We start from the raw sequence: 27,546 nt of genomic DNA, 5'->3' as shown, positions 1-27,546 counted from the left end.
AAGACTTGATTGCAGTTCACTGCCGCTTCCCCATCTAATTTAACAGAGCTTGAGAAAATCCCCAAATCCAGATGTGCAAAGCTTACACACACACACAGTTATGACTAGTCTAAGATACTCACTGACCTCTTATCAACTTGCATTAAGAATATTAGTTTTTTTCTTATGCCAAGTTTCAATATCCCTCAGATCTCAACTCTTGACCCTTAAATTGCATACATGTATGTAAGGAGGACCGGTTAATTCCACGGCAGTATTAGACTGGGTATGATTACATGGCTGGAATCGTAGTAAGGGGCACAATGTGAACATACCTCAAGCGGATGTACTTCAGTTGATTTAATCCTTCAATCTAAAACATGGCCGTTGTACATTTATCAGGCTTTTGCACCCATGCAAAACCTACATAATCTACCAAACTACAACACCAACCCCTTTTCAGTGTGACTTTACTAAACCTCTCACTAGCTTTAACTAGACTTTCTACTGGTACACATATTGTTAAGCTTAATAACCTTACATATACAGAAAAGATTAAGCACTGTAAAAACAAAAATGAGAAAAAAATGGAACATGCGAAAGCTTGAGTGGCGTTCAAATCATTTGCCAAGATTTTTTTTTTAATCCCTCATTGAAACTAATTTACACAGAATGCAGTACTTTGCTGCCATCCAATTGCAGAGGGTGGTACTGAAACGAGCATTGGTTAGTTTTACAGTCCGTTTAGGATGAGGCCCGAGACTGGTTTCTGTAACCATGGTTTCACCAGTCCTGGCTGGACTTCTGCTTGATGAATTTGAGTGATAGGTAGTAGAGCAGCATGAAGCCCACTACGACAGCAATGAGAACCAGGTAGCAGGAGTAGAGAGGGTACTGGTTCATATCCATAGCTTCCACCACCTGGACAGAAAAAAAAGGTCAAAGATTTCATTATACTATATGGTTGGTCCTCTGTAGCTCAGGTGGTAGAGCATGTTGTTGCGATTCCAGGATATTGGCTTTGATTCCCAGGGCCACTCATACATAAGTGCATGTACACTTATGGACTCCCGAGTGGTGCAGTGGTCTTAGGCACTGCATCTCAGTGCTAGAGGCATCACTACAACCGGCCCTGATTGGGAGTCCCATAGGGCGGCGCACAATTGGCCCAGCGTCGTTAGGGTTTGGCTGGGTTAGGTCATCATTGTAAATAAGAATTTGTTCTTAACTGACTTTCCTAGTTAAATAAAGGTTAAAAAAAAGACTATTAGTCGCTTTGGATGAAAGCATCTGCTAAGGCCACCTGAGTGGCACAGCGGTCTAAGGCACTGCGTCGCAGTGTTGCAGCGTCACTACAACCTGGATTCAATCCCAGGCTGTGTCACTCCCGTTGGGAGTTGTAATGATGAGAACAGATCAGTACGATCTATGTATCTACAGTCATGATGGAAGTGTAGTCATTTCACACTAGAGAGCTATATATCTAATGACTCACATGTATGCCATCGATGTTGAAGGTGAAGTTGCCGATGGAGACAGGGTACTTGAGTCCCTTGAACTGGACTTGCAGCATGCCCTCAAAGCCCCAGCGCATGAAGGAGGCATGGGAGAACCAGGACGCCACTGAGGAGAGACACAGGTCAGAGGTCACAGATGTTGCAGAGAACACGTTACACACAAGATAGAGGGTCCCATATGGTCATGCTCATGTAAACTCATATGTTTCTAAGGGATTGGGATTGCTGGTATTGCATGTGGCCCTATAGAATATTCATTAAAAAAAGGCCTAGAATGCGGCAAATGTACGAGGACCAGAGCAGAAACTTGTGGCCTCCTCACCTAACCACATGTTCTCCAGGCTAATGACGAAGCCTCCAGTAAGGTAGAACACAGTGAACAGAGAATTGCCCATGAAGGCTGATGTCTGCAGGGTGGGTAAGGCTGCAGCCACAAACAGAGCCATGCTGCGGCTACAGTACACCATGAGCCACACCAGCAGGAAGTTGAGCAGGAAGCGGTCTGGGGCCTGGTTCAGGCCAGCCAGCCAGTAGATGGGTAGGCCGTAGACCAACGTGAACACACAGTGCTCCGGAAGCTCCCCCAGGACCTGGGTGAGACATACGCACACATTTACGTTTCTGCTTCACATTAACTGATATGCTCACTAACAACTGCTTACACTGGACCACAGTTTACATAGCATGTAAATACTGTGGCTACATTGCTTTTGTCACTGTGAAAAATGTGTGTCCTGTTTGCAGGGTTTTTACACAACAGTATGAAATCCTCACTGAGGTCAGGCAAGCATGGTCCTATACTGACCCCTACTGGTTCATGTGTAAACCAACATTTTGAGAACCACTGTAATTTCTTCTTTCTTTCTTTGACATTTAGCATAAATCTTTTATGTGGTGGTAGCGGGAATCTAACCCACTATCCTGGTGTTGCAAGCACCATGCCCTACCAACTGAGCTACAGAGGACCAGGACAGCCGAAGGCCGATTCTTTTCTTGAGCGGATGGTGAGGGGGCAGAACATAGTTATAAATCATTTGTAAATTGCAAGAAGCCCAAACAGATAGTGTATTTGACAGAAGCGGAATAATTTCAAACCTTGACTACATTGGGTGGGATATGGTCACACCTCTCTATTTATGCGTGGGAATAGTTGGGAACAGATTCAATCCCAGGGGCAGCAGGTTAGCCTAGTGGTTAGAGAGTTGGACTAATAACTAGAAGGTTGCAAGTTCAAATCCCCGAGCTGACCAGGTACAAATCTGTCATTCTTCCCCTGAACAGGCAGTTAACTTACTGTTCCTTGGCCATCATTGAAAATAAGAATTTGTTCTTAACTGACTTGCCTAGTAAAATAAATAAAAAGTCATACATTAAAATCACTTTGAATTGAGTTCCTGGTGATTTTACAACAATGAAAACTATATATATATATCTATATTTTATTAGTATATTTTTCATGTAATTATTTTTTGCTCAGAAAACTTGGGGGGGCCAAATAAAATCTCCCACGGGCCACCAATTGGGAACCCTGACATAGTGTGAAGAGGTAGTGGTGTGAACTGTTACCTTGGCAAAGAAGTAGGATGTGACGTTATACATGCCGTCCTCTAGCTCATGGTACAACATGGCTCTCTCTGTGTGACCTGCGGATGTCCAAAATTACACAAGGAACAACACTCATTGGCTCATGATGGATTCTTTCACTCTCAACTGAGCACTCTGATTGGTCACTGTGGCTGCCACTCACACTTTGCTATGACGTCCAGGACCACGGCGAATGGGGTGAGAGCTCCGATCATATAGAGCAGGGCGACTGTGTCCTGGATCGACAGACGCTCCTCCCCCGCCCCGAAGTACAGGAATCCAATCAGCAGAGACATGAGCAGAGCCTCGAAGCCGTGCACCAGCAAAGTGACCAGGTCTCTGAAGTCATTGTGCACCTGCCGCCTGTGAGGAGGAAGCACTTTCACCGTTACTGCAGTTTCTCCTCTCAGATCACTGGGATTAATCCTATCTTAAGATGTATGCACTTAAATCGGCCATTTGCGTAAATCATGCATTCATGTGAATGGAAGATTTCTCAGAAAACTGAGACAGAATGTCCCAAGTGCATCATCATCTTACCTGATGAGGATGGTGAACTGGTGTAGTCGGCCTGGCAGGCGGTCCTTTTGTTTGGATATAGTGATCACTTCCTCCTGAGTTGCGGACTGAGTGCTGTGTCGGGGACAGACAAACATAATCACTTGGTTGTTACAATGATGTAAAGCAAAAGAAGATGTTTAATGTAATGCATTAAAAAGAGCACATTAAGAAGGTCTCTGAGAAGGTCTCAGAAGGCTTCATAAGCGAGACTCACGTTGTGATGGCCTCCAGGGTTGTGCTTGGCTCCTCTGGCTTCCACATGAAGTCATCTGTCCCTCTCACCTTCTCCACAAACTGGGCTGACAGCACCCTGGCCCTCTCCAGACACTCAGCCTCTCTCTCTGGGCTGCGCCGGTCTATACTGATCAGATCCACTGAGGGGATGGACACACGCATGATCACAGGTACACACACATATTCAGATATACTCAACTGACTTCACAATTTCCCCTTTCTAGATCAGAAGGGAGTAGTGGTGGCTATTCAGCATGATACATGTCCATTGGGGTTCTGGCCGGGTAAACCTCTGTGTCAAAAGGGGGAGGCACATGGGGAACAGATAGCTGACTATTCAGCAGCCTGATGGTCTGGGAGTACAAGCTATTGGCCAGTCTGTTAGTTTTTGCTATGATGCTCCAATACTGAGTGATGGAAGCGGGGAGAACATGAACGTGGCTCGGGTGGCTGAGGTCCTTGATGATCTTCTTGGTCTTCCTGCAACACCTGGTGTTGTACGTGTCCTCGAGGACAGGCACCCAATGGTGCGTTGGACTGAGCATAGTGGTATGCTCAGTCCAACGCACCATTGTTGTGCCTTCCGGTCAACGGCGGAGTTGCCATACCAGGCTGTGATACAGCCCGACAGAACAGTATGCTCTTGATGGTGCTCCTGTACAACACTGTGAGAGCCCTCTGGGACAGGCCAAATTCCTTCAGCCTCCTGAGGTTAAAGAGTCGCTGTCAAGCCTTATTCACCATGGTGTCAGAGTGGTTTGACCATTTCAGATCCTTGGAGATGTGTATGCTGAGGTGTCCACGGCCGCCCCGTTGATACAGTATACCCAACACACAGTATATCCCTTACCTTAACCTACCATAGAAGTCGGAGGGGTTGCAGTAGCGGGGGCAGGGGTGTCCCAGGGCTGTGAAGTATGGAACCATGTCTTTAGCGGGCCCACAGTAGACGGCTGAGCCAGAGGAGAGCAGGACCACCAGATCAAAGAGCTGGAAGATGTCTGAGCGTGGCTGGTGGATGGAAAGCAGTACCAGGCGGTTCCCCCGGGCCAACCGGGACAGAGTGATCACCAGGTTATGGGCCGTGAAGCTGTCCAGCCCCGACGTGGGCTCATCTAGGATCAGGATACCTGCACACAGAGAATGAGATAAGATTAGTGCCTTTTACTGTGCTCAATACAGGGATCTGGGTACAATGATACTCTGAAGTAGTTAAAAGTACAGGTACAGTAACATTGCATAAAGGAAATGTACCTATGTTAATTACAGTACTGAGGGGAGCAAATATCTCCATTTGGATTATATCAACGCATAGCCACCAATTTCAAAATAAGTCATATTGGTGCATTCTTCATTACTTGCCCTCCCTCATTCTAGATCTCACCAGGGTTCCAGAGCAGCTGCACAGCGATGCTGACCCTCCTCCTCTCTCCCCCAGACACCCCTCTCACCAAGTCATTGCCCACCCGGGTGTGGGCACACTGTCGCAGACGCAGCTCTGCAATGACGTCATCCACCTATACAGGCAGTGCAGCCACAGTCACATGACAAACAGCTGAAGTGTTATTAACATAATTCCTACACTTTTAGAGGAAAAAAAAGTGTTATCCAGAACTTAAAAGGGTTTATTGGCTGTCCCCATAGGAGAACCCTTTGAATAACCCTTTTTGGTTCCCAGTAGAACCCTTTTGGGTTCCATGTAGAACCCTTTCCACAGAGGTTATCCCATGGTTATCCAAAAAGGGTTATCTTATGGGGACAGCTGAAGAACCCTTTTTTCTAAGAGTGTATGGAGCTTGTTTATGATTTTACTTAAGTTCTACACTGAACAAAAATATAAAAGCAACATGCAACAAGAGTTATCGCTCATATGATGAAATCAGTCATAAAAATAAATAAATTAGGCCCTAATCTATGGATTTCACATGACTGGGAATACAGATATGCATCTGTCGCAGATACCTTTTTTTTTTAAGAGGCGTGGATCAGAAAACCAATCAGTATCTGGTGTGACCACCACTTGCCTCGTGCAGATCTCCTTTGCATAGAGTTGATCAGGCTTTTCATTGTGGCCTATGGAATGTTGTCCCACTCCTCTTCAATGGATGTGCGAAGTTGCTGGATATTGGCAGGAACTGGAAAACATTTTTGTACACGTCAACCCAGAGCATCCCAAACATGCTCAATGGGTGAAATGTCTAGTGAGTATGCAGGCCATGGAAGAACTGGGGCTGGGGCTGTGCATAATCCTGCTGAAAAATTAGGTGATGGCGGCGGATGAATGGCACGACAATGAACATCAGGATCTCATCACGGTATCTCTGTCCATTCACATTTCCATCGATTAAATGCAATTGTGTTCGTTGTCCATAACTTATGCCTGCCCATACCAACCCCATCTCCACCATGGGGCACTCTGTTCACAACGTTGACATCAGCAAACCGATTGCCCACACGACGGCCATACACTCTGTCTGCTATCTGCCCGGTACAGTTGAAACCAAGATTCATCCTTGAAGAGCACACTTCTCCAGTGTGCCAGTGGCCATCGAAGGTGAGCATTTGCCCACTGATGTCGGTTACGATGCCGAACTGCAGTCAGGTCAAGACCCTGGTGAGGACAACGAGAATGCAGATGAGCTTCCCTGAGATGGTTTCTGACAGTTTGTGTAGAAATTCACCGGTTGTGCAAGCCCACAGTTTCATCAGCTGTCCAGGTGGCTGGTCTCAGACGATCCCGAAGGTTAAGAAGCCAGATGTGGAGGTCCTGGGCTGGCGTGGTTACACGTGGTCTGCAGTTGTAAGCACGGTTGCACCTACTGTCAAATTTTCTAAAACGATGTTGACATCTGTGGCATTGTGTTATGTGACAAAACGGAACATTTTAGAGTGGCCTTTTATTGTCCCCAGCACAAAGTGCACCTGTGTAATGATCTGGCTGTTTAATCAGCTTCTTCATATGCCACACACCTGTCAGGTGGATAAAATATCTTGGCAAATAAGAAATGCTCACTTACAGGGATGTAAACAAAATTGTGCACAAAATTTGAGATAAATAAGCTCTGTGCGTATTGAACATTTCTGTGATCTTTTATTGCAGGTCATGAAACATGGAACCAACGCTTTACATGTTGCGTTTCATTTTGTTCAGTGTACATTGTTGGATAACGTTGATGGTCCTCATGGTGTGCAGGCTTTTGTTCTGGTCTGTTAGTCCTGGGCTGGAACAGAACATCTGGTCTGTTAGTCCTGGACTGGAACAGAACATCTGGTCTGTTAGTCCTGGGCTGGAACAGAACATCTGGTCTGTTAGTCCTGGACTGGAACAGAACATCTGGTCTGTTAGTCCTGGGCTGGAACAGAACATCTGGTCTGTTAGTCCTGGGCTGGAACAGAACATCTGGTCTGTTAGTCCTGGACTGGACTGGAACAGAACATCAGGTCTGTTAGTCCTGGGCTGGAACAGAACATCTGGTCTGTTAGTCCTGGGCTGGAACAGAACATCTGGTCTGTTAGTCCTGGGCTGGAACAGAACATCTGGTCTGTTAGTCCTGGGCTGGAACAGAACATCTGGTCTGTTAGTCCTGGGCTGGAACAGAACATCTGGTCTGTTAGTCCTGGACTGGACTGGAACAGAACATCAGGTCTGTTAGTCCTGGGCTGGAACAGAACATCTGGTCTGTTAGTCTGTTAGTCTGGGCTGGAACAGAACATCTGGTCTGGACTGGAACAGAACATAGTCCTGGGAACAGAATGGTCTGTTAGTCTGACTGGAACAGAACATCAGGTCTGTTAGTCCTGGATGGAACAGAACATGGAACTGGAACAGAACATCAGGTCTGTTAGTCTGGATGGAACAGAACATCAGGTCTGTTAGTCTGGGCTGGAACAGAACATCTGGTCTGTTAGTCAACAGAACATCTGGTCTGTTAGTCCTGGGCTGGAACAGAACATCTGGTCTGTTAGTCCTGGGCTGGAACAGAACATCTGGTCTGTTAGTCCTGAGCTGGAACAGAACATCAGGTCTGTTAGTCCTGGACTGGAACAGAACATCAGGTCTGTTAGTCCTGGACTGGAACAGAACATCAGGTCTGTTAGTCCTGGACTGGAACAGAACATCAGGTCTGTTAGTCCTGGACTGGAACAGAACATCAGGTCTGTTAGTCCTGGGCTGGAACAGAACATCAGGTCTGTTAGTCCTGGACTGGAACAGAACATCAGGTCTGTTAGTCCTGGGCTGGAACAGAACATCAGGTCTGTTAGTCCTAGACTGGAACAGAACATCAGGTCTGTTAGTCCTGGACTGGAACAGAACATCAGGTCTGTTAGTCCTGGGCTGGAACAGAACATCAGGTCTGTTAGTCCTAGACTGGAACAGAACATCAGGTCTGTTAGTCCTGGACTAGAACAGAACATCAGGTCTGTTAGTCCTGGGCTGGAACAGAACATCAGGTCTGTTAGTCCTGGACTGGAACAGAACATCAGGTCTGTTAGTCCTGGACTGGAACAAAATCCTGTACACCCTCTGAGTCCCTGGGATTGGAAAGAACACTGCTATAACTTCCCATGTGACATGACCTGGGAGGTTTACCAATGCTTACCCTCTGGTCCCTCTGTTTCTGGCTGAAGTTTGTGGGTAGCCGTAGCTTAGCCACGAAGGCTAGTGTTTCCCTCACAGTAAGGTGAGGCAGCAGGCGGTCGTCCTGGCGGACATGGGCGATGGTCTTCCTCACCAGCTTTGGGTTGCTAGGTTGCCCGTTGATAAGCACTTGGCCAGACGTCATGGAGCCACCCTCATCACGACACGTTATGACGTCCAGCAGTGAGGTCTTTCCACAACCTGTGGAGGGACAGGATATCTTTGCATAGTCATCATCAGACCATAACTGTTTGGGGAATATCCACACTAGATTAAGCTATGTATTGGGAATGCATTCGAAGTGAAATGCTAGTTTGAATATTGGAACAAACTGTAACTAGGCGAGACTGGGCAAAAAGTAACACAGTGCACAAAGCTGTGCAACTAAATAACTCACATAAGAAACCGCTTAGAAAGCTCTTATTCAATGTGCTTCTGCTTGGTTAGTGTATCTACATGCCTAGGAAGTTTTGCTTAAATCCATAAATATGTCTGTTGCTTTTCAGGCTGAATTCGAAATATTCTTGCCGCCTCTCTTTTTTGAATATTGACCTGTGGAACATTCCCCATATATCTAATAATATATCATTTTTATCAGTAAGAAGAGGTATTTTGATTGGTACAGTTGATGACAATAAGTATTGTTTTCTCACAAGGTTTGTAGTTGGGGCAAATTGTACTATTTGTAACAATTAACCCCTTACCTAAAACACTTTTTTTTAGGCCTACTGTGCTGTCTATCATTTGGAGTAAATGATCTTGAATCCTATCTTTCTCATGTAGAAGTACAGCCAGTTGTTGACGAAACAGAGCTAAGATTAGTGCTGCCTCCTGTGGAGAGTAGCTGTGTATGTACCTGAGCTGCCGATGATGGCCAGCATCTGGCCACTGCAGACTCGCAGGTTGAGTTTGTTTATGGCTGTCTGCTTGTCTCCCTTCATCTCCCAGGGCATCTTAAACTCTGAGAGCTTCTCATACCACGGGATCTGAGCAGCTGTGTCCACCTGACACACACACAGGCACACACACACACACACACACACACACACACACACACACACACACACACACACATTAGACTTTTTGATACTGTGGTGAAGCTGTGGGACCGCTTGTAAGGAGGACATCACTAAATCATGAACCACTATAAGCCACTCTGGATAAGAGCGTCCGTTAAATTACAAAAATGTGTGTGTGGGGGGGGGTTTGTCTATGTCTTTATTATCAGGTGTGGGTTTCTGGACTGTGACTCTGGGTCTCTGGACTGTGTGTAGGCTATTATGCCCCTGTGTGCAGAGAATTTGCATGTTTGTACAATTACATTTCATTGGACTTGGCCCGGTTTGCAGTAAAGTAGTACTAAAACCTTGTAACTAAATCAGTTCTCCTTAACGTATATATCTCACTAGTGTGTGTAGTGTCACGTTTTAGTGCGTTATCGCACATTCTTTTTTTAAAAATTACCTTTATTTAACTAGGCAAGTCAGTTAAGAACAACTTCTTAATTACAATGACAGCCTAGGAACAGTAGGTTAACTGCCTGTTCAGAACGATCAGCTCGGGGATTCAATCTAGCAACCTTTCAGTTACTAGTCCAACTCTCTAACCACTAGGCTACTTGCCTCCCCACTTAATAGCCTGTGTGCCTTACACCTTATTAGGGTCATTGCAGCAATCCTGATAGGGTTACAGAGACTACAGGAATTTAACAGGTAGCCTAGCATTTCTTAAAAATATGAAATTGTATATTTAATAAAGATAATTTTTTGCTATATCTGTGTTGAGTTTTGTTGTGTCTTATCCTCTGACGACGGACCATACCGGTCAAACAAAGGTGGTGGCAGCTTCACAGCTACTCTGCTCTATCCAGTACTTGCCCCACCTCTCAGGTGGTCTAGCGAGCTTTATTACAATACTGACAGAATGTGAAAGGCAGGCAAAACTGAGACTGATCCAGTCAGATAAGGAGCATAGGGAAATTGGGAATAGTAGAGAGAAGGAATAGAGTGGGAGAAAGGTGTTGTTACCTCATAGTGCAGGTTGCTGACCTCTATCTCATTGCGGCCTCCACTGTAGGTGAAGTACAGGCTACTGTCCTCTTCAGAAGAGGAGAACAGCTCAGTGTCTCCTCTCTAAGGAAAGAGTAGAGTGAGGAAGTGGTAGAGAAGTTACTCAGTTTTGTACTGTGTACACATACCATTCACTTATCAGAGGGCCATTCACACATCATAACTATATCTTCACCGGCATCCATTTACCTTATTTACTATGGTAATAAACCCTTGTATTTCTCTTAGTATATTCTGCCAGACATTTGTCTCAGCAAATCTAAGAATACTGGTGTATCTTTAGAGGCTTCATTTTTTTGGCCACCAATGCATCGTACGATGGATTTAATCACCACTTTATCGGACGGTTCTGAAGACTCCTGTATAAAAGTGATTAGTTATAATTCCAGATAAACGGATCCTAAACTGAGCGGTGTTTGATAAAAGGTTATATAGCATACTGGTAAACCGTGTAGGAGACCTCCAGCCTGTCCAGGGTCCACCCAAACAGAGCTACATGTCACCATTATGTCATTTAAAAAGCCTAGAGATAGATAGGCAGATGCTTGCCACCTCTCTAGAGTAGCATGAATATCCAAATACTATTTTACCGTGAAATGCTTACTTACAAGCCCTTAACCAACAATGCCGTTTTAAGAAATAGAGTTGAGAAAATATTTATAAATTAAACTAAAGTTAAAAAAGTAACTCAATAAAATAACAAAAACAAGGCTATATACAGGGGGTACCGGCACCGTGTCAATGTACGGGGGTACAGGTTAGTCGAGGTAATTGAGGTCATATGTGCATCTAGGTAAGGGTAAAGTGACTATGCATAGACAATAAACAGCCAGTAGCAGCAGTGTGTGGGCCTCAATGCAAAAAGTCCGTGTAGCCATTTGATTAATTGTTCAACTGTCTCATAGCTTGGTGGTAGAAGCTGTTGAGGAGCCTTTTGGACCTAAACTTGGCGCTCCAGTACCGCTTGCCGTGCGGTAGCAGAGAAAACAGTCTATGACTTGGGTGGCTGGAGTCTTTGACCATTTTTGGGGCCTTCCTCTGACACTGCCTAGTATAGTATAGAGGTCCCGAATGGCAGAAAGCATGGCCCTAGTGATGTACTGGGCCGTACAAAACTACCCTCTGTAGCGCCTTACGGTGGGATTCCGAGCAGTTGCCATACCAGGCGGTGATGCAACCAGTCACGATGCTCTCGATGGTGCAGCTGTAGAACTTTTTGAGGAGCCATGACAAATCTTTTCAGTCTCCTGAGGGGTAATAGGCGTTGGCGTGCCCTCTTGACGACTGTCTTGGTGTGTTTGGACCACGATAGTTTGTTGGTGATGTGGACACCAAGGAACTTGAAGCTCTCGACTCGCTCCACTACAGCCCCGTCAATGTGAATGGGTATGTGTTCAGCCCTCCTTTTCCTTTGTAGCACCATCAGCTCCTTTGTCTTGCTCCCGTTGAGGGAGATGTGCTTGTCCTTGCACCACAATGCCAGGTCTCTGACATCCTCCCTGTAGGCTGTCTCATCGTTGTCGGTAATCAGGCCTACCACCGTTGTTTCGTCAGCAAACTTAATGATGGTGTTGCAATCGTGATTTGCCACATAGTCGTGGGTGAACAGGGAGTACAGAAGGGGACTAAGCACGCACCCCTGAGGGGCCCCGTGTAGAGGGTCCTTGTGGCAGATGTTGCCTACCCTTACCAGATGGGGTCGGCCCGTCACAAAGTCCAGGATCCAGTTGCAGAGGGAGGTGTTCAATCCCAGGCTCCTTAGCTTAATGATGAGCTTTGTGGTCACTATGGTGTTAAACGCTGAGCTGTAGTCAATGAACAGCATTCTCACATATGTGTTATTTTTGTCCAGGGGGAAATGGCAGTGTAGTGTGTGATTGAGATTGCGTCATCTGTGGATTTGTTGGGGTGGTATGCGAATTGGAGTGGGTCTAGCGTTTCCGGGATGATGGTGTTGATGTGAGCCATGACCAGCCTTCCAAAGCACTTCATGGCTACAGATGTGAGTGATATGGAGCAGTAGTCATTTAGGCAGGTTACCTTGGCATTCTTGTGCACAGTTACTATGGTGGTCTGCTTGAAACATGTACAGACCCGGTCCGGGAGAGGTTGAAAATGTTGTACACATCCTGGTAATTCATCTGGACCCGCGGCCCTGTGAATGTTGACTTGTTTAAAGGTCTTACTCACACTGGCTACTGAGAGCGTGATCACACAGTCATCTGGAATAGCTGGTGTTGCTTGCCTCGAAGCGAGCATAAAAGGCATTTAGCCCATCTAGTAGGCTTGCGTCACTGGGTAGCTCGTGGCTGGGTTTCCCTTTGTAGTCCATAATAGTTTGCAAGCTTTACCACATCCAACGAGCGCCAGAGTCGGTATAGTGGGATTCAGTCTTAGTCTTGTATTGACGTTTTGCATGTTTGATGGTTCGTCTGCAGTCATAGCGGGATTTCTTATAAGCGTCCGGATTAGTGTCCGGATGGAAGGCAAGGGAGAGCTTTGTATACATCTCTTTGCATGGAGTAAAGGTGGTCTCGAGTTTTTTTTGCTCTGGTTGCACATGTGACATGCTGGTAGAAATTAGGTTTAACTGATTTAAGTTTTCCTGCATTAAAGTCAACGACCACTAGGAACACTGCTTCTGGATGAGCATTTTCTTGTTTGCTTATGGCCTTATACAGCTCATTGAGTCAATGACGGAAATCATAGAAACTCAAACTAAACCCAAACATATAGAAAAAAACAAGTGAATGAACCTAAGAACTAATCTTTTCCCAGTCTGTTTCTCAGCCTCTGTGTGTCCTGTCCCATGTCACTATACCTGTGTTGAAGGTCAGAGCTGATCTGTAGATCGTCATTGACTCACCGTCTGTGGGGGGCCACCGGTAACGACCCCTGTCTCTGGATCTGGCCTGTTGTCTGTCCCTCCAGTATACATGATTTGTGGAGTTGTAGGCAGTGGTGGAAGTTCTGATATAGGGGTCAGTGCCCCATGTGCCTGGTTGGTTCTGAGTCTGTATGTCTCCCTGGTCTTCCCTCTCCTCTCCTCTCCCAGGCTGACATAGACTGACTGCACAGCATAGAGGAGACCTGTGACTTATTGTTACCTTTCTCTTTATACAGCCCAAGAGCAAAGTTCCACTGATAAGAGCGCTGTGTTAATGGTGCCGGCGCAACTGTCACAACGTAATGCTGAATGGCCACAAACAGATGACTACAGAAAGAAGACGCACATAGAGACAACATATGTTTGTGGCTTGGATGAGCAGAGCTGGGAAACCATGATGAATGGGTCCTACTCTATGGAAGTAACACCAGAGGGGACAGAGAGCAGGTCTAAGGAATCTTTTAAGTTTGTGTCGGAGAAGAGCGTGGTGAAGAGGTCTGGACCAGGACCCTCTGACCAACCGCAACCCTCCTGCTGCCTGAGCGTTAGCCACGTCTCCTACAGCGTCAGGTAAGCTAATGCTATTGACAAGATGGAAAGATGTGTTACGAATGTGATGCATGATATCACTGTCCCTTTGTTTGGTACTGTGAATGAACTGTTACAACAATCTTACGGATTGTGCCTTTAAATATGACATTTAGGTCCTACTCGACAAAAGATAGGGCTTGTTATACCAGTAATCGCATCAAGCGGCAAGATATTGTACTTGAACATACTATTCTGGTACAGTAACAGGGAGGTAAAAATGGAAACATTGTGTCTGCTCATCTAAAGCAGAGCAGCTGCATCTCTGTATCTACTGTGCAGATCATTACATGAATTGGGTCGTTCCACGAAATGGGTGGTGTTAACTTGATTTGTTTGGGGTCGTTTTCACCTAATTTTTACATTCTGTAACGAAGAGCACATGTTCAACCTAATAAAAAACATGTTTTGCCATTTCAAATGACTATAGTAAGTGATTGCATCTTTAATCAACCATAATTCACCTTTATTCATTTCAAAATCTTATTTCTTAAATGTTCCATGTGGTCTATATTAAAAGGTACTTAATTTAATAATAAAATTATATTTTAAAATACATTATTGGTGCACAATTTGTACTTATGATATTAAATGGGTCCAAAAGGGACACATTTTGTGGAACGAGCCAATTATACTCATAACACAGATTCAGTCAACTTTGTGTGTGTGCATGCATGCGCCCTTGTCAGTGAGCGCGTGGGGCATTGGTGGGACCTCGCCACCTTCAAAAAGAAATGGACCAGACAGATTCTCAATGGCGTCTCCTTCCATGTGAACAGTGGGCAGATCATGGGAATACTGGGGAACTCAGGTGGGCAACACAAACACACCAATGAAGAACCAAATACTCAGTCAATCTGGTCTCAGATCAAAACGTATTATATGCTACTAACATCTGTGCCACTCCGTTTAGTATGGTACAGTGCCTTGCAAAAGTATTCATCCCCATTGGTGTTTTTCCTATTTTGTTAAATTACAACCTGTCATTTAAATGGATTTTTATCTGGATTTCAGGTAATGGACAGACACAAAATCGTCCAAATTGGTGAAGTGAAATGAAAGAAATGATTTGTTAAATGTTTTTTTTTTTAAACAGATGGTAAAGTGATGTGTGCGTATGTATTCACCCCTTTGCGATGAAGCCCCTCAATAATATCTGGTGCAACCAATTACCTTCAGAAGTCACATAATTAGTCAAATAAAGTCCACCTGTGTACAATCTAAGTGTCACATGATCTGTCACATGATCTCAGTATGGTGCTAAAACAGGGCGGCAGGGTAGCCTAGTGGTTAAGAGCATTGGACTAGTAACCGGAAGGTTGCAAGTTCAAACCCCCGAGCTGACAAGGTACAAATCTGTCATTCTGCCCCTGAACAGGCAGTTAACCCACTGTAGGCCGGCATTGAAAATAAGAATTTGTTCTTAACTGACTTGCCTAGTTAAATAAAGGTCAAATTTAGGCCCCAGAGTCTGCAACACCACTAAGCAAATGCCACCACCAAGAAAGCGGCACCAAGGAGTTCTCCAAACAGGTCAGGGACAAAGTTGTGGAGAAGTACAGATCAGGGTTGGGTTATAAAAAAATATCAGAAACTTTGAACACCCCATGGAGCACAATTAAATCCATTATAAAAATTGAAAGACTATGGCCACACAACAAACCTGCCAAGAGAGGGCCGCCCACCTAAACTTATGGACCAGGCAAGGAGGGCATTAATCAGAGAGGCAACAAAGAGACCAAAGATAACCATGAAGGACCTGCAAAGCTCCACAGCGGAGATTGGAGTCCTGTCCATAGGACCAATTTAAGTCGTACACTCCACAGAGCTGGGCTTTACAGAAGAGTGTCCAGAAAAAAAGCCATTGCTTAAAGAAAAAATAAGCAAACACGTTTGGTGTTCACCAAAAGACATGTGGGAGACTCCCCAAACATATGCAAGAAGGTACTCTGGTCAGATGAGACTAAAATCAAGCTTTTTGACCATCAAGGAAAATGCTGTCTGGCACAAACCCAACGCCTCTCATCACCCCAAGCACAACATCCCCACAGTGAAGCATGGTGGTGGCAGCATCATGGGGGATGTTTTTGGGAATGTTTTCATCAGCAGGTTCTGGGAAACTATTCAGAATTGAAGGAATGATGGATGGTGCTAAATACAGGGAAGTTCTTGAGGGAAACCTGAGATATGAGACTGGAACCGAGGTTCACCTTCCATCAGGACAATGACCCTAAGCATACTACTAAAGCAACACTTGAGTGGTTTAAGGGGAATGGCCTAGTCAAAGCCCAGACATCAATCCAATTGAGAATCTGTGACATGACTTAAAGATTGCAGTACACCAGCAGAACCCATCCAACTTGAAGGAGCTGGAGCAGTTTTGCATTGAAGAATGGGCAAAAATCCCAGTGGCTAGATGTGCCAAGATTATAGAGACATACCCCAAGAGACTTGCAGCTGTAATTGCTGCAAAAGGTGGCTCTACAAATTGGTGAATAGTTAAGCACGCTCAAGTTTTCAGTTTTTTTGTGTTATTTCTTGTTTGTTTCACAATAAAAAATATTTTGCATCTTCAAAGTGGTAGGCATGTTGTGTAAATCAAATGATACAAACCCCCTAAAAAATCTATTTTAATTCCAGGTTGTAAGGCAACAAAATAGGAAAAATGCCAAAGGGGGTGAATACTTTCACAAGCCAATGTATGTTAGGTTATGTTACATTGGCCTACCAATGTAATAGCAGTCGTACAATATAATATGAATTGTAAGACATATTGTATGTTGCGAATTACAATTCAGATGATTTGTTACAAATTGCAATTTGTGCTAAAATGCTAAAGTTGCCTGTGATAAGATTTGACTCACAACATTTGGGTTGCTAGACGTTTGCGTTGTACACCCACCCATCTACCCCACAACCACCCTCCTCTAATTTTAGCTTTAAGTAACCTACCATCTTATCGTACATAATATATACTGAACAAAAATATAAACATAACATGGAAAAATGTCAATGATTTTACTGAGGTACAGTTCATATAAGGAAATCAGTGAATTGAAATACATTCATTAGGCCCTAATCTATGGATTTCACATGACTGGGCAGGGGCGCAGCCATGGGTGGGCCTGGGAGGGCATAGGCCCAGCCAATCAGAATTAGGGCTTTATTACAGACAGAAATACTCCTCAGTTTCATCAGCAGTCCGGGTGGCTGGTCTCAGACAATCCCGCAGGTGAAGAAGCCGGATGTGGAGGTCCTGGGCTGGCGTGGGTACACGCAGTTGTGAGGCTGGTTGGACATGCTGTCAAATTCTCTAAAACCACTTTGGAGGTGGCTTATGGTAGAGAAATGAACATTGAATTATCTGGCAACAGCTCTGGTGGACATTCCTGCAGTCAGCATATCAGCACGCTCCCTCAAAATGTAGACATCTGTGGCATTGTGTTGTGTGACAAAACTGCACATTTAAGAGTGGCCTTTTATTTTCCCCAGCACGGTCCACCTATGTAATGATCATGCTGTGTGTAATGATCATGCTGTTTAATCAGCTTCTTGATATGTCACACCTGTCAGGTGGATGGGTTATCTTGGAAAAGGAGAAATGCTCACTAATATTTGAGAGAAACAAGCTTTTTGTGCGTATGGACAATTTCTGGGATATTTTATTTCAGCTCATGAAACATGGGACCAACACTACATATTGCATTTATATTTTTTGTTCAGTAAATCATAATAAACGTGTCAAATAATGTAACATAACGCAACATATATTATACTAAATGAAGTGGCGTAGATTTTAGTAACATATAATATGTTTTGGTCTGAGACCAGACTGTCAGAGTAATTTGTTTCTGGGTGCCGAGACCTCTAACATAATCAGTAACATAAAATATTTACCACAGTGGAACATAAATGCACAAATTATACCTGACATAGGCCTACAGTACATTTTATAGTACAATGCCTCCTCTTACCATGCAATCTATGTCAAATACTGTAATTCTACTACCGCACAATCATATTTATCTCATCCTGTGCTGCGTTCTGTGTGTGCCAGGCTCAGGGAAGACCACTCTCCTGGATGCTATCTCTGGGAGGATTGGGAACTCAGGGATTCTTCTGGGAGATGTGTCTGTCAACGGGAGGAAGCTGAAAAGAGAGCAGTACCAGGATTGTTTCTCCTATGTGCTACAGGTAAACACACACAAACAAAGTAATACTGTCTCACCTCTCACTCACTATTCACAGACCGCCATAAATATTGTTCTTAGCTTATCATATTTGCTAGCAGTATAAAGTTCAAGCTGGCTGACATGACGTTGAGCTTTGTCCGTAAACTGCTGCATGAGAAAGTGAGAGAGTGGGTGAAATATGTGGCGTTGGGTAAATAAGAGTCCACAAATACACTCTCTCCATCAACTCTACTCACTTCAAGTAGGGGATGGGTGGTCAGCCAGGGTGGAATTAACAGGAGTTACAGATAGTTTCTACATACAGTAATCTTTCTCTGGGATGTTCATGTGTATCCACAGCTAAATTAAATCACTGAGTTTAGAACCCAGTCCTTTGAAATAATCTCTCCTTTTACTGCAGATAAAATCCTCCCTGCTCACCGGGGCCATAAACTAATCCAGTCATTAAATTTCCCTCCTAAGCCTTGGATGAGATGGTGATATTAAATCGCACAGTAATTAAGAAGAGGAGCAGGAGAGTTCATTCACGCACGCACTCACCCATGCATCCACGCTCATACCCATGGTGCGTGAGCACATCAAAGTTCCATAATCCAGTAGGGCTCTGCTGTCAGTCAATCATTAAAGCTCAGACCATTCAATCTATGTTAGGGGCACACAGTAAACAGAAAGAGAGAGACAGCATTATACAGCTGCCATACATACACACACAACTCTCACAGTTCACCTCACCTTTAACACGGATCACTTAGGACAGTCCCCTACGTCTGTGCAGAGGTAGGTAACAGACAGTCCCCTATGTCTGTGCAGAGGTAGGTAACAGACAGTCCCCTACGTCTGTGCAGAGGTAGGTAACAGACAGTCCCCTATGTCTGTGCAGAGGTAGGTAACAGACAGTCCCCTATGTCTGTGCAGAGGTAGGTAACAGACAGTCCCCTATGTCTGTGCAGAGGTAGGTAACAGACAGTCCCCTATGTCTGTGCAGAGGTAGGTAACAGACAGTCCCCTATGTCTGTGCAGAGGTAGGTAACAGACAGTCCCCTATGTCTGTGCAGAGGTAGGTAACAGACAGTCCCTATGTCTGTGCAGAGGTAGGTAACAGACAGTCCCTATGTCTGTGCAGAGGTAGGTAACAGACAGTCCCCTATGTCTGTGCAGAGGTAGGTAACAGACAGTCCCCTATGTCTGTGCAGAGGTAGGTAACAGACAGTCCCCTATGTCTGTGCAGAGGTAGGTAACAGACAGTCCCCTATGTCTGTGCAGAGGTAGGTAGCAGACAGTCCCCTATGTCTGTGCAGAGGTAGGTAACAGACAGTCCCCTGTGTCTGTGCAGAGGTAGGTAACAGACAGTCCCCTACGTCTGTGCAGAGGTAGGTAACAGCTACAACTGTTTGACATCAGTTGACCATTTTACAAAAGATACATGGTGCTCTGAGTAGAAAACATAGAGTTCACTATACAGTGCATACACAATACATGGACTACTAATATTTTGATCTCATGCCTTCGATCTGTCTTTATCCCTGGCTTTCTGTCTTCCCTCTGTAGAGTGACAACCTGCTGAGTTACCTGACAGTGGAGGAGACTCTGACATACACAGCCCAGTTGGCCCTGAGACGAGACTCAGCAGACGTCATCCACAAGAAGGTGTGAATCGTACAGACTATAGATAACCTCTAGACCAGGGCTGGTCTACAACAGATACACATTAAGATATCTTTGATTTTCTGGTATCTGGTATCAACTGTGATAAGTTGTTGACCCCTGACCACTTGGCCTGGCCTGCAGGTGTTGGCAGTGATGGCAGAGCTGAGTCTAGGTCAAGTGGCCCACAGTGTGATCGGAGGACGCATCTTCCCAGGGATCTCTGGGGGAGAGAGGAGGAGAGTGTCCATTGCCATGCAGTTGCTTCAGGACCCTAGTGAGTACAAAGAAGCTGTCTTTGGTCATTGCCTGTGCAGAATTTCAGGAGACAAGCATGTAAATACCCCTTAAACACATACATACATTACTAAAATATGTGTAGGAAAATACAGGCTATTCTACAAAACCAAGAAAATACATTTTCAATATCATGGATTATACTGTGCCTTGTTAGAATAAGAGTATGTCACCTTGGGCGAAGGAAAAAGTTGATCATCACAAAGTTCAACCACTTCTGAGCGGCTAACAATGAGACCTGTGACTAATAATAGACTAGAAACAGAGAGGGATGGACAGAGGGGTGATGAGATTGGGAGAGGTGGGGGGGGGCGGTAATGAAAGACAGGGTTATTACACACTCAGTATTAAGCTGAGTGAATCATGTGGGGGTGTCCCAGGTGGAGTTTATCAGGGCCTGAGGACCCACAGGGGGTGAGGGGGTCTCAGTCCTCATTCGGATTAGAGGGAGCACTCTCCACCCAAACACTAGGCCACATTAATGAAGGGTTCCCATCCGCTGCCTCGCCAATCAACCAGGAAATGAATTAATCATCACACAATTAATGCATCTGTTAATTCCACTCATCCTTTTTAAAAAGGCAATCTTTTAATTGTGCTAATTGGATAAATTAACAGAAAAGAACACACTTATCTCAAAGAGTTGCCCCTTAGAGGGGGACTGTGCCATTTAAAAAAAGTTCAACTCTGTTTTTAAAAGTTAGAATAAAATTGATGTGGAAGTTTTTTCTATGTTAAATATTCCGATGTGTTACTTTGGGACATGTGATGTCGTTTCAGAGGTCATCCTTCTGGACGAGCCAACCACGGGCCTTGACAGCATGACGGCCAATCAGATTGTTGTTTTACTGTCTGAGCTGGCCAGAAGGGACCGCATTGTCATAGTGACCATCCACCAGCCACGCTCTGAACTCTTCAGGGTGAGGGAAAGAGAACCAAGCTGCTTTGTGTTATTCCCTTACGTTCAGTGATTATGTCAATTTTACAGATTATTTTCATCCCTGAGATTTGTCTGTTGATGCATTATACTCTCTGTTATGTGTGTTTCCTAGGTCTTCAGTAGAATAGCCATAATGAGTAAAGGCGAGCTGGTGTTCTGTGGCCAGCCTGGAGAGATGGTGGACTTTTTCAGCGCATGTGGCTACAACTGTCCAGAATACTGCAACCCCTTTGATATCTATGGTACAGTAATATATTAACTTCACACAATGTTTTCATGTACCACCCCTATCTCTCTATTGACCCTCGAACCTGGTCTGCCCAATGGATTGACCAACAGTGGATCTGACGTCAGTGGACACGCGCTGCAGTGAGAGAGAGGCCACCACCTACAGCCGCATGCACAAGATCACCTCGTCCTATCAGGACTCAGAGATCAATCAGAGCATGCTGAGACAGATTGAGCAGAGTTGCCAGCGAACAGACAAACCCAGCATCCCCTTCAAGAGCAAAGAGTCACCCAGCGGCCTGGCCAAACTGGCTGTGCTTCTCAGGTCAGAGGTCAAACTACTGTGCTGCGTTTGATTATGAAGGTAAAATAAGTCTATGTTTTTTTCCTAAGGGTATAGTAGCCTATGACGTGGTAGTATGATGCCACTACCCCTGATTTACTGTCGGACTCAGTCCTGTCTGACCTCTATCGTCTCCAGTGCTGTCTGCACTGATCTGGCTTCTGGCAACGCGTGTCGTGTTAGAATGACGCCACCTGAAGGAAGACAATGGTCTAACCTTTCTCTCTTTCTGTAGGAGGACTGTGAGGAACCTGTCTCGAGACAGGATGGGTGTCCTGATGCGTCTGTCACAGAACCTCATCTATGGCCTGTTTGTGGCCTTCTTTGTCATGAGGCTGGATGATGACATCACCAAGGGAGCGGTACAGGACCGGATTGGCATCATCTACCAAGCAATGGGGGCGTCGCCTTACACTGGCATGCTGAACGCTGTAGCTCTGTGTGAGTTAGCTTGTTGATTCTTACACTGACATGCTGAACGCTGTAGCTCTGTGTGAGTTAACTTGTTGTTTCTTACACTGACATACTGAACGCTGTAGCTCTGTGTGAGTCAGATTGTTGTTTCTTACACTGACATATGGACGCTGTAGCTCTGTGTGAGTTAACTTGTTGTTTCTTACACTGACATGCTGAACGCTGTAGCTCTGTGTGAGTTAACTTGTTGTTTCTTACACTGACATGCTGAACGCTGTAGCTCTGTGTGAGTTAACTTGTTGTTTCTTACACTGACATGCTGAACGCTGTAGCTCTGTGTGAGTTAACTTGTTGTTTCTTACACTGACATGCTGAACGCTGTAGCTCTGTGTGAGTTAACTCTGTGTGAGTTAACTCTGTGTGAGTTAACTCTGTGTGAATTAACTTGCTGTTTCTTACACTGACATGCTGAACGCTGTAGCTCTGTGTGAGTTAACTCTGTGTGAGTTAACTCTGTGTGAGTTAACTTGCTGTTTCTTACACTGACATGCTGAACGCTGTAGCTCTGTGTGAGTTAACTCTGTGTGAGTTAACTTGCTGTTTCTTACACTGACATGCTGAACGCTGTAGCTCTGTGTGAGTTAACTCTGTGTGAGTTAACTCTGTGTGAGTTAACTCTGTGTGAGTTAACTTGCTGTTCCTGCATGGTCCATGTCTGAAATGGCACCCTATTCCCTGTAATAGTGCACTATGTTTGCTGGCTCTAGAGTAGTAGATAATCACTCAGTAAGTCTCTTGGACCTTATTTGGTGAGAGGACCCTGACTAGGAACTTTTCTCCAGATCTCAATGGAAAGTTCAATGAACCCTCCTATTTTACCCCGTCTCCTTCCATCCCCTATCTCACAGAGTAGCGATAAGGGATATAGAAGGAGATAAGGGACTAGGCCAAGCGACTTAAGGGCAACCACAAGTCAATAAGCACCGAAACAGCTGTAGATAGCGGCAGTGGGTTTATAACGTTTATCTGTCTTGAACTTTGGGATATTTAGTAGCCCATAGGCAAAGCTACTTTTAGCACACACATCTCTGTGCTGAAATGACATTATACAAGAGAAACGAATACAATCAGTGTAATAGTTTAATGGTAAAACAATTCAAGGAATCTTTGGAATATTTACCTGGATGCAATAGCAGGGGTTGTGTTCATATCATAATCACCACTGCCCTAATGATGTTGTCATCTCTAGTTCCTGCTCTGAGGGCCATGGCTGACCAGGAGAGTAAGGATGGCCTCTACCAAAAGTGGCAGATGTTCTTGGCCTACATCTTCCACATCCTCCCCTTCAGCATCATCAGCGTGTTCATCTTTTCCTCCTTCCTGTACTGGTGAGTGAGTGAGTGAGTGAGTGAGTGAGTGAGTGAGTGAGTGAGTGAGTGAGTGAGTGAGTGAGTGTGTGTGAGTGAGTGAGTGAGAGTGAGAGAGAGAGAGAGAGTGAGAGAGAGAGAGAGAGAGAGAGAGAGAGAGAGAGAGAGAGAGAGAGAGAGAGAGAGAGAGAGAGAGAGAGAGAGAGAGAGAGAGAGAGAGAGAGAGAGAGAGAGAGAGAGAGAGAGAGAGAGAGAGAGAGAGAGAGAGAGAGAGAGAGAGAGAGAGAGAGAGAGAGAGAGAGAGAGAGAGATTTGTTTTAGATTCCATCTCTCACAGTTGAAGTGTACCTATGATAAAAAATTACAGACCTCTACATGCTTTGTAAGTAGGAAAACCTGCTAAATCGGCAATGTATCAAATACTTGTTCTCCCCACTGTAGATTTGCATTCATAGTCTCTCACAGGTGACTGTGTGTCCATGCATGGGTGTGTCACTCTCTCTCAGGACGGTGGGGATGAACCCAGAGATGTGGAGGTTCCTGTCTTTCTCGGCGGTGATCCTGGTGCCCCATCTGGTGGGTGAGCTGCTGACCCTGGTGCTGATGGGAGTGGTGCAGGACCCCAACATGGTCAACACAGGAGTGGCGCTGCTCAACGTAGCTGGAATCATGGTGGGCTCCGGATTCCTCAGGTCAGACCACTACTAGGAAATATGGACTTGTGTTTTCAGTGTCTAATTGTCATATCCTTTAACAATTCCCTCTAACAATTCATTTTGTAAATGATTGGTACTGGTGAAGTTATGTGTTTGTGCATTGGCTCCCATAACCACTCTCAAAGTTGTAAACTATGGACCATAATGTAACTAATGGTCCTGTTCTGTTTTTCTCCCTCCATAGGAGTTACCAGCAGATGCCTGTGGTGTTCCAGTGGCTCAGCTACCTAACCTTTCAGAAGTACGGATGTGAGCTGCTCATCGTCACAGAGTTCCATGGCCTCAACTTCACATGCAGTAAGACTCATACCAAATCTTTCTCCAGTTAACAAAGCTAGTGATACCAGTGTCCAAATGAATCAGGAGATTCTGTGATCAGTGCATTGTAACAGTTTGGAACATCCCTATCAGGTTGCTCTAAAAAGCCAATGTCAAGACTCATGAGTACTGTATATCGGCTGATTTTTACAATGAGTCTGGGGTTGATTACTTCTGTCTATGTTCTATGCAGATACAGGCAGTATACCTTTGCCAGGCGCCTGTCTGACAGATGGAGATGACATCATAGACCAGGGTTACCCAGGAGCCCTGGACCGCTACACTCTGGACTTCCTCCTGCTCTACTCCTTCCTGCCTGCCCTGGTGCTGCTGGGAGTCATCAGCTACAAGATCAGAGACTGCCTCGTCCAACACTGAAACAGACACCAACATGGAGACAGAAAGGGGTGTGGGAGTGCTGTAGTTTGGTCTAGTGGTACTGTAAGCAAAACCTGCGCAATATACCACATACACTCAGTGGCCAGTTTATTAGGTACACCACCACATTCACGAAAATGGTTCGCTCTTACAGAGAGTGAGTCACGTAGCTTGCTATATAAAGCAGGTAGACAGGCCAATGAAGGTACATTCCCCAATAGCAGGGATTCGAACCCTTGGTCCACCACTTTCTATGTAGTTCATCCCCTTCCATCTGTCTTCAAACTGTCTAATTGAAAGTAAGAAACACAAATAAGGAATGGAGTTATATTCCCTGCCCATTTGGGGCATTTCTGCTGTTATTGAATACTGGACTTCTGTGGTAAAGTCTGCCCTGTAAAGACAGCCATGGACGTGGTTCTTGAGTTGGACTATCACATTTACTAGGAGTGTCATGAGCAAAGAAAGTGATTGGTGTGATGTCGGTATGGCAACAAATCTAGTGAATGATTCTCTGACACACTGAAAAGAAGTAATACTACTGTAATACTGTTTTTACTTTAGAAATAAGGTGTATTGTTGGATATCTGTGTTTTCTACGTTTGCAGAAAGTGACATGCCAGTAAGATGGGATGTGTTGGATCTCCATATTGTTGTAAAAATGCCAAGTAAATGTATTTTTCTAAATAAATGTTTCTAATGAACATACTTACAATACAAACTGTTGTGCTGTGTATGTGAATAGGAAAATCAATGTTTCTAATGAACATACTTACAATACAAACTGTTGTGCTGTGTATGTGAATAGGAAAATCAATGTTTCTAATGAACATACTTACAATACAAACTGTTGTGCTGTGTATGTGAATAGGAAAATCAATGTTTCTAATGAACATACTTACAATACAAACTGTTGTGCTGTGTATGTGAATAGGAAAATCAATGTTTGAATCTAATACATTTGATATGAAACATGTATTAAATAGTAAGTTCTACAGTACATCGTAATCAGAGCATTTCTCTGGGTATATTAAATGACCGTACAGGTGTCTGCCAAGTCTGAAGTAGAGGGTAAAGTCTGTCTAAGCTCCAGAACATTCTGTTGTGATGTTCTCATTGGCTGAGAGGTGATGAGTCTAAGTTAGGGGTCCAGTTCTAAGACTTGGACACGTTCCTCTTGTACTGGTCCAGTTTCTTTAGACAAGAAAGGGGCGACAATGTTATCATTGTTTTGGCTTCATCCTAAATGGTTTTCACACAATTGTATAGATTGTATAGTGTTAAAACCATGTAAGGATACTGTTAGACTCTAGCTTGAAATGTACTAATTCAAATCGAATCAAACTATTTGTCACATGTGCTGAATATGCCGTGAAATGGTTACTTATAAGCTCTTAACCAACATTGCAGTTCAATAAATAGTTAAGAAAATATTTACCAAATAAACAAAAAATTATAATTTTTAAAAAGTAACACAAAATAACAACGAGGCTATATACAGGGGGTACTGGTACCGAGTTAATGTGCGGGGGTACAGGTTACTCAAGGTAATTTGTACATGTAGGTATGGGTAAAGTGACTATGCATAGATGTAAAACAGTGAGTAGCAGCATTGTAAAAACAAACAGGAAGTCCAGGATCCAGTTGCAGAGGGATGTGTTTAGTCCCAGTGTCCTTAGCTTAGTGATGAGCTTTGTGGGCACTATGGTGTTGAACGCTGAGCTGTACCATACTAGAACACATTCATGACTGTATAAAGAAAGTATATATGTTGGAATCAATGAAAGATAGATTGGACTAAGAATATGGAAAGTTACTGAGAGTAGAAGCTTCATATTCTGTTCCATGTTTCTGAGAAGAGAGGTGAAAGGCATTTGTTAGTCTCTGACAAGGCAGGCTGCGGAAATGGGGAGGAGTAAGGAATGCGTCTCATGGTCAAATCAATAGATACATTGAGAAGAAATCTCTGGAGGGGGGCCAGAGAGGCCCACCACAATGTCTCTCCTGCTGCAGTATTATCTCACACGTACATTCCACGCCCACAAAGGTTGAAGTAACAGGCAGCGCTGTGGCTACATCAGTGAGAGGAACCAATTCGATTCCTGCCTAGCAACAGAGATATATTGGTTGTCTAGATAAGGGGTTGACCACACCTATTATAAGGTTATAAAAATATGTGCTTGTGTAACCGTGTCTTGTCTTTGCAGCTGTATGACCCAGTGGGTTAATAAACTTGGTTTGAGCTTTTTCTAGTTGTCCGGTTGAGTTTTTACTCAGCTTGTTCAGAACCTAACAATACCATGCAAGAAGACTGTCAAACGATGTTACCTGGTATAAGAGAACGCTGTTCTGGATGCTGAGCTCAGGGTCCAACTGACACAGATTCATTTAGGTGATAAACTTGACACATGCCATGTATGACATTTATTACAAAGACTCAATCAGTAGTGCTGGTAAAAACATATAAGCTCAGTGTGACCCGGGCCAGAACGGAATTCTGACCTCGTAAAAATCCATCTATCAAGGGTACATCTGAACCAAGTTCCAGCTAATGGCTCTGTCTGGATTTCTAGACTATCAAGGCACGTGTTTGAGTCTTTAGTATTCACATTCTCTATATTGACATGGAGTCAGTACCCTAGTCTCTCAA

General features: G+C 44.4%; 2 protein-coding genes across 2 annotated transcripts; one reads left to right on the top strand and one right to left on the bottom strand.

Annotated features, from left to right (window-relative positions):
- Positions 1 to 583: 583 nt before the first annotated feature.
- On the bottom strand, positions 584 to 13,670 carry abcg8 (ATP-binding cassette, sub-family G (WHITE), member 8). The gene is made up of 13 exons (XM_024388202.2): positions 13,450 to 13,670; positions 10,542 to 10,646; positions 9,371 to 9,518; positions 8,477 to 8,715; positions 5,260 to 5,392; positions 4,736 to 5,005; positions 3,856 to 4,015; positions 3,621 to 3,713; positions 3,244 to 3,443; positions 3,063 to 3,139; positions 1,819 to 2,086; positions 1,475 to 1,602; positions 584 to 900 (listed from the first exon to the last, which is right to left on the bottom strand). The coding sequence occupies exons 1-13, from the start codon at positions 13,519 to 13,521 to the stop codon at positions 763 to 765; spliced, it is 2,031 nt and encodes a 676-aa protein (XP_024243970.2). The 5' UTR covers positions 13,522 to 13,670; the 3' UTR covers positions 584 to 762.
- A 75-nt stretch (positions 13,671 to 13,745) lies between these two features.
- abcg5 (ATP-binding cassette, sub-family G (WHITE), member 5) lies at positions 13,746 to 25,896 on the top strand. The gene is made up of 13 exons (XM_024388203.2): positions 13,746 to 14,040; positions 14,748 to 14,869; positions 18,116 to 18,252; positions 19,800 to 19,898; positions 20,040 to 20,172; positions 20,973 to 21,112; positions 21,245 to 21,374; positions 21,472 to 21,685; positions 21,939 to 22,144; positions 23,367 to 23,505; positions 23,991 to 24,176; positions 24,385 to 24,497; positions 24,712 to 25,896. The coding sequence occupies exons 1-13, from the start codon at positions 13,865 to 13,867 to the stop codon at positions 24,894 to 24,896; spliced, it is 1,980 nt and encodes a 659-aa protein (XP_024243971.2). The 5' UTR covers positions 13,746 to 13,864; the 3' UTR covers positions 24,897 to 25,896.
- Positions 25,897 to 27,546: the final 1,650 nt, after the last annotated feature.

This window comes from Oncorhynchus tshawytscha, linkage group LG25 (genome assembly GCF_018296145.1).
Source record: "Oncorhynchus tshawytscha isolate Ot180627B linkage group LG25, Otsh_v2.0, whole genome shotgun sequence".
NCBI classification, from domain to species: domain Eukaryota; kingdom Metazoa; phylum Chordata; class Actinopteri; order Salmoniformes; family Salmonidae; genus Oncorhynchus; species Oncorhynchus tshawytscha.
The sequence above is the reverse complement of the archived record's forward strand: the minus strand, read 5'-3'. Positions and strand labels throughout refer to the sequence as shown.

Coding starts and splice junctions, on each gene's coding strand:
- abcg5 (XM_024388203.2), top strand. CDS start 13,865: ATGATGAATGGGTCCTACTCTATGGAAGTAACACCAGAGGGGACAGAG. Junction 18,253..19,799: donor GTTTCTCCTATGTGCTACAG/GTAAACACACAC, acceptor TTCCCTCTGTAG/AGTGACAACCTGCTGAGTTA. Junction 21,113..21,244: donor CACGCTCTGAACTCTTCAGG/GTGAGGGAAAGA, acceptor TGTGTTTCCTAG/GTCTTCAGTAGAATAGCCAT.
- abcg8 (XM_024388202.2), bottom strand. CDS start 13,521: ATGTATACTGGAGGGACAGACAACAGGCCAGATCCAGAGACAGGGGTC. Junction 5,006..5,259: donor GCAGCTGCTCTGGAACCCTG/GTGAGATCTAGA, acceptor CTCTGTGTGCAG/GTATCCTGATCCTAGATGAG. Junction 3,140..3,243: donor CCTGGACGTCATAGCAAAGT/GTGAGTGGCAGC, acceptor GGACATCCGCAG/GTCACACAGAGAGAGCCATG.